At 41.0% G+C, this 16602-nt stretch overlaps 1 protein-coding gene across 1 annotated transcript in view; it reads left to right on the forward strand.

The window, feature by feature from the left end:
- Positions 1-14662: 14662 nt before the first annotated feature.
- The window catches only part of LOC138672972 (myeloperoxidase-like), a 33340-nt gene continuing 31400 nt past the window's right edge, over positions 14663-16602 (forward strand). Inside the window, exons 1-2 of the mRNA XM_069761454.1 lie at positions 14663-14698; positions 14860-14945. Of these exons, the coding sequence (XP_069617555.1) occupies positions 14870-14945 (76 nt within the window). The 5' untranslated portion in view covers positions 14663-14698; positions 14860-14869. The remainder of the gene's footprint in view (positions 14699-14859; positions 14946-16602) is intronic.

Genomic DNA, 16602 nt, shown 5'->3' on the forward strand with positions numbered 1-16602 from the left:
CATTCCCCGGGGGTGTGCTTACTGTTTATGCTTATTTACTGTGTGTGTGGAGATATTTAGTTTGTGTGTGTTGTAGTTACTGGATGTGGGTGGTGTTTACTGGGAGGGGGTGCATTTACTGTGTGTGTGTGTTGTATTTAGTGTATGGGGGTATTTACTGTGTGTGTATGAGGGGATATTTACTGTGTGTGGGGGTATTTACTGTGTGTGGGGGGTATTTACTGTGTGTGTGGAGAGGGTGTTTACTGTGTGTGGGGGGTATTTACTGTGTGTGTGGAGAGGGTATTTACTGTGTGTGGAGCTATTTAGTTTGTGTGTGTTGTAGTTACTGGATGTGGGTGATGTTTACTGGGAGGGGGTGCATTTACTGTGTGTGTGTTGTATTTAGTGTATGGGGGTATTTACTGTGTGTGTATGAGGGGATATTTACTGTGTGTGGGGGTGTTTACTGTGTGTGGGGGTATTTACTGTGTGTGTGGAGAGAGTGTTTACTGTGTGGGGGGGTATTTTCTGTGTGTATATGAGGGGGTATTTACTGTGTGTTGGGGGGTATATACTGTGTGTGTGAGGGGGTGTTTACTGTGTGTGGATATTTACTGTGTGTGTGGGGGTATTTACAGTAACGAGCAGAAGGAGATTTACTGTGATGGGGCATGTAGTATAGCGGGGCTGGGTGAGATTTTGTGGAATGGGGTATCATTTGAGGACACAATCTTGGGGAGCAAAGGAAGGGACAGGTGCAGACACGATATGGGGAGCTGGAGAAATTTGAAAACACAATATGAGGAGGAAGGTATGAGATGGGGGCATGTATGGGGGATGGGTGCAGACACAGTATGGTGAGTGGTGGTATGAGTGTGGATACAGTATGAGGAGCGAGGGAAAAATGTATGAGGACACAGTATGGGAAGTGAGGGTGATGGGATGGGTGCAGACACAGTATGCGAAGTCAGAGGGATGTGTGAGGAGGCAGTATCCAGGGAAATATGATGTGCACACTGTAAAGTTTAGGAAGGGAGGTGCCGGCTGGACATCCAAGGTCAAATATACAAGAGAAAAACAGCCGCACTCAAATCTTTGCATTTCTGTAGAAAGTTTAGTTGCTTTAATCATGTGTACAGACACCACCAAATAATTTTAAAAGAAAAATAGGTTGACTGCGGACAACAGGGTTAACGTTTCGACCAGGCACGATCTTTATCAAAACCTCACTGTAAAATAAATATATTGTATGAGTGTGCTGTACAAATATACATGTGTTGAAATACAGGTGAGCAGGTGAAGTACATATATACATAAAGGAAGAAAACCAACAACTTCTGGTCAAAATATACAAAAATTCTAAACAGCTATCTATACATTAGGTATGGACTCATCCAGGTCCAAGAAAGGTATATCACGGAATGACACAGGCTAAAGTAAAAAAGTGACAGCGCTCCATCCGGGTGTAATCCAAAAATCGAAACTTTATTTAAGCCATAAAAACAGCAGACAGCAACGTTTCGACCCTGTGGGTCTTTATCAAGCATGTCTTACAGTGCACAAGGCCGGCTATAAATAGCATAAGCGCCACACAGGGCACCAATCACCAATAAGCCGCACCTCCCCATATAATTGGCAATATATACAACATTAAAAACAAAGATCAGACATATACCCAATAAAAATCTCCCCACCCAGACATTAACTGCATGTACAAAATGTAAATATATCCCACTAATGCATAGAAATGCAGCACAATCCAGAGAGATTTCAACCGTCAGAATCAGGAGGCGTGATCTTCATAAGAAAGTCCACCAATCATCACACCGCCACATGGAGTTGTAAACAATCCACTGCCAATCGATCCCAGGCTCTCTTGTGCGTCGTAGTACCTAACGACGCAATCAGAAGGGTCATATGTCCGGAAATCACCTTGCAGCCAATAGAGGAACCTGAAACAAAATCGGTAAAACTCTGCACACGGCTCAAACGTCTCCAGCTGCCGCCCACTGAGGAAGGAGAGCGCCGGCGCAACAACGCCCAGACACGCCCCCAATCGGGGACCTATCCAGAACGGAGAGCGTCATGCGCACACCTCCCAAAAGGGAGCGGGGCCGGACCGGAGCGTTGCCACAGTAACCGCAACGCAACCATACCCCAGCCGCAGCGTCTAACAACCGGCCAAATCCGGCGACGTGATACCGAGGATGCACACACGGATCTCGACCCAAGTCAGAACCCCACCAAATAGTGGGAGAACTACATAAGGGACGAGCCCGCAGTGTACACACCTCGCACACCTCACCGGGTAAGCCACCACGTTGCCAAGACAACCGCAGCCCAGGCATTGTACGTGCAGCACCAGGCACCATGCAGAGGAATAAGGAAATAACAGAGACATCTCTATTCTAAATCTATAAAACCCCAAAGGGAGAACAAATCCTGTAGGGGAAAAAACAATCATTATCCGAATACCATCAGTAATTATCTACCACCATATTATTGTCTCCCACTAGAGTAGAGAACCCATATTAAAGGGAATCGCCGAATTTAGTAAAGAACGAGGGGGACATAACAAAACCCTCGATTAGTCCGCCATCACCTATATGTAACCGACGAGAGGCACAGACAAGAGAACCCAATAAGGTCTCCTACCATAGATTTAGACCTATCACATCCCATTCACCGTCGATTGTGACAAAGTATATCTGAACATACCAGAAATTAAGGGGTACAACACAACTTTAACATAGCATAATAAATCTGGGCAGCAAAGACATTAAAAACAAATACCAACCATAACGGGACCGACAACCTAAGGGCCTTAATATTGATTTCAACTTGCATGTGTGTACTCGGTAGGATGTCGGTCCCGTTATGGTTGGTATATGTTTTTAATGTCTTTGCTGCCCAGATTTTTTATGCTATGTTAAAGTTGTGTTGTACCCCTTAATTTCTGGTATGTTCAGATATACTTTGTCACAATCGACGGTGAATGGGATGTGATAGGTCTAAATCTATGGTAGGAGACCTTATTGGGTTCTCTTGTCTGTGCCTCTCGTCGGTTACATATAGGTGATGGCGGACTAATCGAGGGTTTTGTTATGTCCCCCTCGTTCTTTACTAAATTCGGCGATTCCCTTTAATATGGGTTCTCTACTCTAGTGGGAGACAATAATATGGTGGTAGATAATTACTGATGGTATTCGGATAATGATTGTTTTTTCCCCTACAGGATTTGTTCTCCCTTTGGGGTTTTATAGATTTAGAATAGAGATGTCTCTGTTATTTCCTTATTCCTCTGCATGGTGCCTGGTGCTGCACGTACAATGCCTGGGCTGCGGTTGTCTTGGCAACGTGGTGGCTTACCCGGTGAGGTGTGCGAGGTGTGTACACTGCGGGCTCGTCCCTTATGTAGTTCTCCCACTATTTGGTGGGGTTCTGACTTGGGTCGAGATCCGTGTGTGCATCCTCGGTATCACGTCGCCGGATTTGGCCGGTTGTTAGACGCTGCGGCTGGGGTATGGTTGCGTTGCGGTTACTGTGGCAACGCTCCGGTCCGGCCCCGCTCCCTTTTGGGAGGTGTGCGCATGACGCTCTCCGTTCTGGATAGGTCCCCGATTGGGGGCGTGTCTGGGCGTTGTTGCGCCGGCGCTCTCCTTCCTCAGTGGGCGGCAGCTGGAGACGTTTGAGCCGTGTGCAGAGTTTTACCGATTTTGTTTCAGGTTCCTCTATTGGCTGCAAGGTGATTTCCGGACATATGACCCTTCTGATTGCGTCGTTAGGTACTACGACGCACAAGAGAGCCTGGGATCGATTGGCAGTGGATTGTTTACAACTCCATGTGGCGGTGTGATGATTGGTGGACTTTCTTATGAAGATCACGCCTCCTGATTCTGACGGTTGAAATCTCTCTGGATTGTGCTGTATTTCTATGCATTAGTGGGATATATTTACATTTTGTACATGCAGTTAATGTCTGGGTGGGGAGATTTTTATTGGGTATATGTCTGATCTTTGTTTTTAATGTTGTATATATTGCCAATTATATGGTGAGGTGCGGCTTATTGGTGATTGGTGCCCTGCGTGGCGCTTATGCTATTTATAGCCGGCCTTGTGCACTGTAAGACATGCTTGATAAAGACCCACAGGGTCGAAACGTTGCTGTCTGCTGTTTTTATGGCTTAAATAAAGTTTCGATTTTTGGATTACACCCGGATGGAGCGCTGTCACTTTTTTACTTTGGACTTCATATGGTCCTAGTTGGTTCCGTGGACCTGGACGGGCGCTCCTGCTTGTGAAGTGCGGTTAGCCATCTTGTTTGTTTTGGAATGACACAGGCTATCATGAGCAAATTAAAGTCCCATGGGTGCAGGTTAGAGCAGGGACCATTACAAAGGACGCACTTTTACTGAACCTAATTTAAGAATAGGTACAAGCAGGTAAAACTGATCAAGCCGCCATAATGATGTACTGACCTTTTGTCAGGAGAGTGAATAGGAAAAATAGATATATAGGAGGAGGGTCCCAGAAGGCTAGAGGGAAGAGAGGAAAGATCAGGGGTAAATATGCAGTAAACAACAATTAACCTGTAAAGGAAAGGACAACTAGATGTTATGAATAAGTAACATTACCAGCTCCAGGCCGAGTTCAAGGGTAGAATGTCCATCTCATTGGTGGTGCAGTGGCTAATGCGGTGGATAGTTGCGCTTTAAATAGGGCGCTAGTACCACAACATCCGGCACACAACGGCGCACAGCTCCTGAGAGCTGAAATGAAGGCTTGCACCGCAGTACTGCGCGCGCAGCGTCATGGCGCCTGCGCACTGGGTGTCGGGGCCGAAGCTACGTATTGCGGCTACGCGATGAAAAAAAAAGGGCCGGGGCATGGGTGGTGCATCCCGGGCGGCAGAGTTATACAGCGCCTGCGCAGTAGAATGTTTCTGGTGCTGGGCATATATTAATGACAACGGCCAAGTTATATAATAGTAATGACGCTGGAAGGTAGCATAAGGTTATAACTATAAGGCAGCGTATAGTGGCTAAAGGCTGGGATACAATAGGTTGAGCGCTGTTGGTATATTTATTAGAATCATAGGCGTGGAGGGGACTTTGTACATAGGGGGAAATGAGAAGGAAAAAAAGGTGAGAAGGAAAAAAGGGCCAAACCAAGGAAAAAAAGGGAGAGGAGGGAAAATAAGATAAAATGGAGAAGGAGTACAAAAAAAACGGAAAAATTAAGGAAATAAAAATTTAGAAAATAAAGGGATGAGAAAAAAAACAAACAGAAAATAAACAAAAAGATGAAAAAGTAATCAAAATAAGGATAAAAATAGAAATAAAATTAAAATAAGACCTGGTATAGTACGGGTAGAAAATGGTTATGATACTGATGTGAAGATAAGAATGTTAAAGCAGGAATGCAAAATTGATAAAGACCATTCTACTGCGCAGGCGCTGTATAACTCTGCCGCCCGGGATGCACCACCCATGCCCCGGCCCTTTTTTCTTCATCGCGCAGCCGCAATACGTAGCTTCGGCCCCGGAACACCCAGTGCGCAGGCGCCGGGACGCTGCGCGCGCAGTACTGCGGTGCAAGCCTCCATTTCAGCTGTCAGGAGCTGTGCGCCGTTGTGCGCCGGATGTTGTGGTACTAGCGCCCTATTTAAAACGCAACTATCCACTGCATTAGCCACTGCACCACCAATGAGAAGGACATTCTACCCTTGAACTCGGCTTGGAGCTGGTAATGTTACTTGTTCATAACATCTAGTTGTCCTTTCCTTTACACGTTAATTGTCGTTTACTGCATATTTACCCATGATCTTTCCTCTCTTCCCTCTAGCCTTCTGGGACCCTCCTCCTATATATCAATTTTTCCTATTCACTCTCCTGACAAAAGGTCAGTACATCATTATGGCGGCTTGATCAGTTTTACCTGCTTGCACCTATTCTTAAATTAGGTTCAATATAAGTGCGTTCTTTGTAATGGTCCCTGCTTTAACCTGCACCCATGGGACTTTAATTTGCTCATGATAGCCTGTGTCATTCCGTGATATACCTTTCTTGGACCTGGATGAGTCCATACCTAATGTATAGATAGCTGTTTAGAATCTTTGTATATTTTGACCGGAAGTTGTTGGGTTTTTTTCCTTTATGTATATATGTACTTCACCTGCTCACCTGTATTTCAACACATGTATATTTGTACAGCACACTCATACAATATATTTGTTTTACAGTGAGGTTTTGAGAAAGACCGTGCCTGGTCGAAACGTTAACCCTGTTGTCCGCAATCACCCTTTTTTTCTTTGAAAATTATTTGGTGGTGTCTGTACACATGAATAAAGCAACTAAACTTTCTACAGAAACGCAAAGACTTGAGTGCGGCTGTTTTTCTCTTGTATATTTGAGGAGGCAGTATGGCAAGAGAGAAGGTAAATGTGTGAGGAGGGAGGAGGAAACGTGCAAGTAGACAGTATGGTGGGAAAAAGTATGAGTGGGCACAGAATAGAGACTGAGTAGTGGGGGGTGTAGTATGGGGGAACAGTGTAAGGGCATAGCCAGGAGGCAACAATATACCAAGAAGGGGGAGTGTGATAAGGGGGCACAGTATAGAGACTGGGCCCTATAGGGGTGACTCAGTGTGAGAGAACAGCTTGAAGTATGGAAAGGAGGGGGCAGTGTGGAGAGCATGTACCATAAGAGGGACAGTGTGGGGTCATATTTTGTGCAGGGAATACAGTGAGGAGCAATTATTTATTCAGTAGCTCAGGGTAAGGCAGATATTTTTATTCAGGAGCATTATAATGACATTGCTATTTTTAAGGCTGTGTGCACACGTTGCAGATTTTTCGCATTTTTTTCCACATTTTTTTGCTATAAAAACACGAAATAAATGCATACATTATGCATCCCATCATTTAGAATGCATTCTGCAATTTTTGTGCACATGATGCGTTTTTTTCCACAAAAAAAACGCATCGTGGTAAAAAAAAGCAGCATGTTCATTAATTTTGTAGATTTTTTGCGGATTTCCCATTATATTATTGCATTGGGAACCTCCGGGAAAATCCGCAAAAAAAAAAACCGCACCAAAAACACGGTAAAAACGCAAGAAAAATGCGGATTTCTTGTCCGGTTTTGCTCAGGAAATTTCTGCAAGAAATCCTGAACGTGTGCAGATACCCTAAGGGTATTGTGTGGGGATGTGCTGCACAAGACCGGAGAAGATGGAAGTCTGCAGTCGGCTGTGGATGAGAAAACTCATGAAATCTGGACAAGATGCCGAAGAAAAGAAAGAGAACGACCACAGAGATGACATAATCTATAAGGTACCTGGATGTAAATGCTTTTGTTATACTGACTAATTCTCATATTTTTATTTATGTTATATTAAAGGGGTTGTCCAACTTTGTGATGAGTCTGCAGTCATTCTATGTGCCTGCAGATTTCTGAATTCTCACAGTGCACACACTGCACACTCTCTGGTGCTGGTGATTTGCATACACGTGGTCACATACTGACAAGACATGTGTGGCCTCACTCAATGAAAATGAATTGAGTGAGGCTGGGCACGTCTAGTGGCCAGAAGTATCCAAATCACATACTTGTGCAAAGGAGAATCCTAAATGTGTGCAGTGCCTGCGCTGTGAGAATTCAGAAGCCTGCAGCCACCTATAGTGACTGCAGACTTTCATCTCAAACCTGGACGCACCCTTTAATTATAAAAAGAAGCCCTGCAGCCAATCCTGACAGTGTGTAATATACTCACTGTCAGGATTGAGCTCTGCTTGCTGGTTCCAGTAGTCATCACATGGTCGCTTCACTCATATGCGATTTTCATACTGTTGGGTAACAACGAGCTTCTCTTTCTGCTTCTCTCAGTTTTTAACTGAACATTGAATTAGGGAGAGCGGCTTGTTGGCACATGACTAAGTGTGCAAATTGCATATGTGCTTGGGGGGGTGGGACGCCAAACTGAATTCTTGCCCCGGGCACCAGAAACCCTAGATACACCTCTGGCAACAGTTAACAGCCACCGGCCAATCACAAGCCGGCAGCTGACGTCAGCACGCACGTCGCCGACGTATGACGTCAATGTACTGTTATACGCTGGAACGACGCTGCACGCCTCAGCTGAATCGTGGGTGAGGACATTGCTGGAGCTCGTCTGGCAAGGAAAAACTTTTTTTTTTGTAAACCAGCGGTATGGGGTACATTATACCGGTATGGGGGTGCATTATACTACTATGAGGGTTGAGGGGGAAAGGGGATGCATTATATTGCTTATGGGCTGCTGCATTATACTATATATAACTATGGTGTGCATAATACTTTATAGGAGGATTGTGAGGTGCATTTTACTACTATGAAGTACTATGGGTGCATTATACTTTATCGAGGACTATGGGCTGTGCATTATACTTTATGGATGACTATGGAGGTGCATTTGATTATACTACATGGATGACTGTGAACTGTGCAGTATATTACATAGAAGACTATGGGGGTGCATTATATTATAAGGAGAACTATGGGGGTGCATTATACTTCTTACATGGATCCCCATGACTTCTATGTAAGCCCCTGATGAGTATAATGGATTATTTTCTTTTATACATTACAGAATAACTGCAGAACGGGGGACAAATATATACCAGGATGGGGCACTGGATAGTTACGCCACTGAGGTCAGACTATACAACATTGCAATAAAGCTATAGTCTGCGAAATTAATAGGGAAAATGTGAATTTGGGTGGAAAGTATTTTGGTGTTCGGCATTTGAAAGTTCGCACCGAGGCCCATAACTTTGTAGTTACGCCAATGATTGGACCCATCCGCTTGCTGGTATGATTGGCCCCATCCCAGTCCTGGTAGCCATGACCCCATCAGAAAAGATTAAGAAAACCAACCTTTACTCTTACCTTCCTCCTTCATCAGGGTTTGCGGTAAGCATCCATTCCTCTTCAGTAGCGTGCATTGTCAGCCGCCTGCTTCCTGCTACTGCCAGCGGTCACATGTGCTGATACCTAAGAGAAATGAATATTCTGAATGTTAATTTCTCTTAAGTATTGGCACACATGACTGCCGGCCGCAGCAGGAAGCAGGCGGCTGACAGTGCGCGCTACTGAAGAGGAATGGATGCTCACCACGATCTCTGATGAACACCTGGTGAGTTTTCCGGCAGCTTTGCTCTGCTTGTGAGCAGCGCATGATGTCCCTGCCATGCGCTGCTTACAAGCATTAAGCAACTGTTGGCGCTGGAGCAGGAAGCTGCGACTGTGAGGGAGCGGAGGAAGATAAGAGTAAAGTTTTTTTTTTTTATCTTTTCTGATGGGGCCATGGATACCAGGACTGGGATGGGGCCAATCATACCAGCAAGGGGATGGGGCCAATCAATCATACCAGGATGCCAGGAAGAAATTAATATTCATTGCCCTCCACGCCCATGGGCGTGGAATGCAGTGCATATTCATTTCTCTGTAGCAGCGGGAACAGGAGTTAGCTGGAGCTGCCGGCTCCTGCAACTGTGACCCGCTGCTCCCCCACCTCCCCACCACAGCCAGAGTCAATATATCTGGACTATAAGATGCATCCCCATTTTCCTACCCATTTTGGGAGGAAAAAAGTATGTCTTATAGTCCGAAAAATACGGTAAATATATTTATAAAGGTGCTAGTAACTTGAAATTCTCATCAGATGTCGGTAACAACCCATCTAATCCACACAAGCAAAGAAATCAAGCCATAGATGTCCAAAAATTAAGTTAGATGTAATAATGAGAAATGACAAAGGAAAAGTATCGAACACATGAAGAAAGAGAGGTGTAAAAAGTCACGGAAAGTCATGACACCAGCTGAAATCTATCAGTAATTAGAAAGCAATCTTGCCACTTAGTGAACAATAATATCAGCTGGTTCAATTTATGACCTATAAAAAGCTGTCTCATTACAAAGGAGCCACACAAGAAACATCTCATTATGGATAAAACCAATGAGTTGTCTCAAGAACTTCCCAACCTTATTGTTGCAAAACATACTGATGGCATTGGTTACGCAAGAATCTAAACTACTGAAGGTTCCAGTGAGCACTATTAGGGCCATAATAAGAAAGTGAAAAGGACATTATCTCACCTCATGCATATATTTGTGTTTTTCATCATATTATCCAGATGGTCCCGAAGACACTGAGGTCTGAGCATAACTATTTTTCCTTTTTGTACTTTTAAATGGTTATGCATTGGGATTGGACTATTGGATAATGGAGGCTTAAAGTCAATTAATTCTTTTTAACTTATGACCACCCTGTTAATCCTTTGTCCTGGTCAAACTAACAGACATACACTGAGACTGGGCAATTGGACATTAGTTACCTGTGTGGTTATAAGGCATTGTGCCCTATGGTATATGGAAGGCCTTGTACATCACCTCAAAGGGTGAAATATTAGGGCTGGTAAAATGTATCAATACGTCAGTGGTTGTTTGCAATAAGCTTTCTTCTACCCTCAATTTATACACTTTACCCCATCTATGGCTGTATTCTGCATGTGATGGGAATATTGGTACTGGTTTTGTACATTGATAGCCGGTTACTTTTTTTTTCATCTTTTATTATTAGCACCTCACACTTTGTTTACATTTTTAATGATCTATTAAAAGTTATATTTTATTAACCCATTTTTTTAGTATACCTGATGCTTTGCTTATCAATTGGGTCACTAGTCTTTTTATTATCCTAAGCTTATTTGAGTAAAATGAAAAACAAAAATGCACATCAGGAAATATTGCGTAATGGGAAAGGGAAAAAGTTAAAATAATAATGTATTCAACTTTTGTTAAGTGGCGGCTTAGTAGTTTTGGAGGCTTAGTTTGGTTATAGTTTAGGAACCCTATGTTCTGACTGTTGTATAACTTAACGCATATGTTTTCTTTATGTAAAATGATTGGCATATGTATATTTTGTCTTTCTCAATCCCTGTAAATGCAACTATACAAATTAACGACAAGGACAAATATGTATGCTGTAATTTTATTCTGTGTCTAATAAATAAACGAATTTAAAAAAAAAAAAAATAAATGCACATCAGGCGATTTTTCAAGAACTTAGAAATTCTGAAATTTATTTGGTAGAAAGTCCTTCATCCTCCGCTTAAAACCGGTTAAAAGAAGCCCAAACACTTGGCAATCAGACACTTTTACAAAAAAAATGGAAAGGAAAAAGGGCTTTTCATAAAGTAGACTTTTTTTGAGGACAAGAAAAGATTGGGGCATTTATTATCTCATATTTATAGTCGATGTTCAGATAATGGTGTCTTGGTAAATTCTACAGGTAAGATTTTAAAAGTTTTATTTTCATTCTATTAATCTTTAAACTCCTTAAAGACTCAATCTACAAAAGGAGATATTCAGAAATTTCTGGATATAGCCAAATTGCCCTCATTGATTGAAGAAAATAAATGTTTTCTGGATAGACCTTTACTTTTGGACGAATTAGAAAGTCTTCTCAGATATGCCAGGAGATAAAGCTAATGGAGCAGATGGGATTCCAGCTGAGATCTATAAAAGCTACAGTAATATATTGTTTCCTAACTTACTATAAGTATTTCACCATTCCTTATCAGAGGGTTCCCTTCCGCCTTCTATGCAAGAGGTGATAATTACTCTACTTCCCAAAAAAAAAGCAAAAACCATCATTATCTGAGTCTTACAGGCCTATTTCATTATTAAAAGCAGACAGTAAAATGTTAGCCAAAATTTTATCTACCAGACTCGCTGGAATCCTAGCCACAATATTCCACCCATACCAGACAGGTTTCATGGTTAATAAATGCACTGCAATTAACCTCCATCGCTTATTCCTAAATACGCAACTTTCAGCTGACATTAGGAACAAACAGCAGTGTTATCTTTAGACGCTGCCAAAGCATTCAACAGTGTAGAATGAAGGTTCTTATGGGTGGATTTTCAAAAAAATGTGATTTGGGCTTATTTTTATATCCTGGGTACAATTGTTATAGTCTTCTCCTACAGATAAAATTAAAGCAAATGGAGCATTATCTCAGAGATTTAATCTGCACAGAGGTACAAGGCAGGGGTGCCCTCTGTTACCGCTAATATTCGCCATTGAACCTTTGGCAGCAGCGATAAGGAATTCTCCAAAAGTAGTGGGGTTTAGACACAGGCAGATAGAAGAGAAAATCGTATTATATGCAGATGATATCTTACATTTCTTTGGGGACTGTGATAGCTCACTGTTTAATGTTATGAACATTCTTAAAATCTTTGGTCGATCATCAGGTCTTAACATCAATTGGGAAAAAATAGTGCTATGTCCACTAGATTTTCCGGTTGCTCATTCCAAAACAGCGAACGCAGGTGAAGTTGGTTTCCCAATTCCAACATTTGGGAATTCTAATTTCACCCTCTCTTATAGATTATGGAAAAATAACTTACTCCCCTTAATGGAAAAAAAAAATGAAATAGCGGCATGGTGCAAATTGCAACTATGGATGATAGGAAGAATTAATCATATTAAACTAGTACTGATGCCTCAGCACTGTAGATACTTCACAATGCACCTGGCTGGTTACCCCCGAATCGATCTCACAAGATAAACATACCGTACTTTTTCTATGTAGACCTACTTTGGCGCATTGTGACAATCCAAAATCAGCTTAGAGACTCTACAGGGACCCAAGGATGAAGGAGGTCTTGGGTTACCCAACACGTGGTTATATTTTTTACTTGATGGCTAGTAATAACTGGTGTGTATAGATACAAACTTTCTATTTGGAAGTGACAGTCAGTCTTTTGTTATATATTTTGTAGCGGCCCAGTGCCAGCACCTAAGATTTGGGAGCGAGGCGTTACCAAAAGACACGATAAGCAACATTATTCAAAATGGGGCAGATGGGAGACCTCTGGAGAGCAGTCTGGGAATTTTAAAGGCCTCCCAAAATTCCCTACGTCGGACCTTATTAGTAAAGTTTGGTCTAAGGTTAAACAAATTAGATAGATAGAATTCTTTACGATCTATTCACCCATAAGGAATAACGAATATCTCTCAAAATTTGCGAAATTATCTGAATTTGGAAATTGGAGGTCAATGGTAATTTTATGATAACCAGTTAATCAGTAATGACGTACTCAAAACCTTTGAACCTTTACCGGAGAAATTTCACCCGCCTGAAAGTAGTTTATTTCAATAATTCCAATTTAAACAATGCATTTAAAGCTCAGTGCAAGTTACATAATTTTGTAGTTCAGAAATATATTACTTTAGACACTATATGCTCAAAAGGGGCCACTAAAGGACTAATTTCCTGCATATATAATGACTTGCTATTTATTTTTCTGAAAACAGTTGCTTTGCTGGGTACACAAAAGTGGGAATTAGAGTTGGGGGTCATTTCTGAGGACAAGTGGTCCTCTATCTTAGAAAATGCCCCCAGTCTGTCACAGAGTGAACCTGGTAAACTTTCACAGTTGTATGTCATACATAGAGCATACAGATCACCAATGGGCATCAAACTCTAACCGCCCGTGCTGTTCTGGGGCGGAAGCAGGAATATTTCATGTTATGGTCTTGCCTGCAATTATATACATTTTGGATTGTGGTTCTTAACCTTATAGAATTGGCTTATGAATGTACAGTGCCAGATTTGTATTCTGGGATACGTTGATGAGCTGCGTGTGGAAGAAGTGGTGAAAATTTCTATTGCACACCTGCTGTTTGCAGCCAGGAAACTAATTGCTAAACATTGAGTGTCAGAGAGACCCCCATCCTGCAGGGAATACATCAAACATGTAAAATATCTCATCCTGGATGAAAAGGGAGTATATTCCAAAAGAAACAAAAGTGCATATTTTGACAAACTTTGGTCTCCTTGGAGGGACGTAACTATTAATTATTGATGTTTAAAGTTGTGCAGAAGAGCCTTAAAAGATACTCTATGTGTCCAGACTGCCTGCCACAGGGTCAAAACACATGTATGGATTTTGGACTTTATATTCCTATGTGTACTGTAATTTGGATTCTGGTAGAGTTCAACTGGTGTTTGAAAGGGTGGTTGGATGTTGGGGGGAAATGTTGGGGTTCAAATGTTCTGATTTGGATATCTTGTTCTTCCTTTCTGAAAAATGTTTCAAAACCAATAAAAATTTACTTGTATATATATATATATATATATATATATATATATATATATATATATATATATATATATATATATATTAATATTGATGACCTATCCACAGCGTAGGTCATCAGTATCAGATCGGTGGCTATTTTCTGTTATTTCCAGTTACTGTGGATAAGTTCCTATCCAAATAAACAGGAGCTGATCTGCAGATCTCAGCAGCACTCTTCAGTTTTTAACATTTCTCTTCTGAGGTCTATCAAAAGTAACCTATTTCCCTAATGTTGTTGATTTTCAAGTTCTGCAATCCAACAGCAATGGTATAACAAAGAATCCTTTACTTAATTTGTGTTAATTCAGAATATTATGTAATTAACTGTATAGTTCTTCATGTGAATTTCTTAAGTGACTTTTTCTTGTTTTTGTAATTGTGTTAGTGCAACTTCCATACATGACTTCCTCATAGCCCCCTTTAAGCCCTCCTTGTAGCTGGTCTTTATAAAGGCGTCTCACTCTGAGGAACTTGCATCCAAGAGAGAGAAGGTGAGACATCTTGTTTTCCAGGACTTATCTTAGGTAAGAATCTGCAAGCCTTGTAGCTTGGTAGCAGAAAAAGCTGCTTGCTTCTTGTGTTACAGCTGAATTATACCAGACTTCAAGATATAACTGCGGTATTATGTATTGTATGTTTGCTGTTTTGTTTCAGTAATTTTATAAAAATCAAACTTTAATTCTAGGAGTAAGAACATGCCTCCTTTGCAGAGACTTAGCTGTCTTCTTCTGGTGTTTGGATCATTGCACATGGTTACACCTTCTTTTTACGGTAACTAACCCATTTTGTAAATGCTTAATACATATTGACCGGCCGACATCAGTCTTTCCCATCTTTTGTAGAAAGTTACGCTTGATTTTTTAATGTATCATTTGCCACATTTAAATATTAGCTTATATTGTGCAAAATTCAGCAACACGTAGCTGATGGATAGATTTAGAAGAAAGAAAAGCCAAAATTGGCGCAGGAATGTGTGGAGGATGATATGTAGTGTAGGCCCAAATCTCAGGACGTTGGTATTCGATCCTCCATATGCTGCATAAGAAAGCAGCAGCACTGCCCACATACTGCAACGTTTCCATAGAACGTGGGCTTGAAAAGAGTCTGTATTTTACTAACATGTAAGATAAGCTGTGCAGCTTGGCTTACCAAGCAATGATATCATCTTCTCTATGTCAGACGGCCGACACCACAGAGTTTTCATAGTGCTAGTAATTGATTTTGAGGACAGGAAGGCAGTCAGATTATAGTGCTCCCTTGAACTGTAGGTGCAGGTCTATAGTTAAAATCAGTTATTCGTGCCTAAGTGTGAAGGCAGGACATCTACATTATAAATAAGTGCTGTATCCATTGTGCACGTCCACACTAATATACTGGTGTCTACACTATATCACAAGAGCTAATTGTAGTCTATGTGCTAATACACAGGAGCGATTTTACACACAGACCTCAGACCCACATGGGAAAAATCGCAGCATGCAATATTCTGGGTCGTTTTATACACTAGACCATTGCACTGAAATAACATGCACTTCTGTACCTGTCCGCCATGTGGATGAGCATCCGGAGAGAGAGAGATATCCACAATTTACAAACATGACTGCTCCAATATGTTCATCTGAATATGATCTATCTATCTATCTATCTATCTATCTATCTATCTATCTATCTATCTATCTATCTATCTAAAAACTATCTATCTAATATCTATATATCTATCTCATATCTATCTGTCTATCTAATATCTATCCATCTATCTATTTAATATCTATCTATCTTATAGCTATCTATCTATCTATCATCTATCTATCTAATATCTACAGTGTCATCTATCTAGTATCTATCTAATATATATTATCTATCTAATATCTATATATCTATATATCTATCTCATATCTATCCATCTATCTATTTAATATCTATCTAATATCTATCTATCTAATATCTATCTATCATCTATCTATCTGAGAGCTATTTATTGATTCTGCTCTTCTGATGTAAATGATGAGCACCAGGTTTATATTGTATATGAAAAAAATGCAACACGATGGTAACAGTGAATAAAAATATAGTCAGAGAAAAATAATAGAAGTGTTTGGCACAGAGGGTAACAGTAATGTTTAAATTTTATGTGTCCGATTCAATCAGTGACATTTATATGAATGAAAAGTACATTCTCCTGGCGATTTTAACGTTTTGAGGTTTTTTTTTTTTTCGTTTTGTTAATGTGAATAATGGAAAAATTATTGATTATGGCAGTTAAGTCCAATATTACCGTATATTGCATTTAATATTATTATTGCAGTCTGTTGTGCTTTCCTTTACAGTTAAAGGGAACCTGTCATGTAAAAAAAACACTATTAACCTGCAGATATGGAGTTAGTCTGTAGGTTAATAGCATTCTGAACCTGTACTGAGAGCCCCACTG

The sequence above is a fragment of the Ranitomeya imitator genome, chromosome 3, assembly GCF_032444005.1.
Source record: "Ranitomeya imitator isolate aRanImi1 chromosome 3, aRanImi1.pri, whole genome shotgun sequence".
Classification (NCBI taxonomy): Eukaryota; Metazoa; Chordata; class Amphibia; order Anura; family Dendrobatidae; genus Ranitomeya; species Ranitomeya imitator.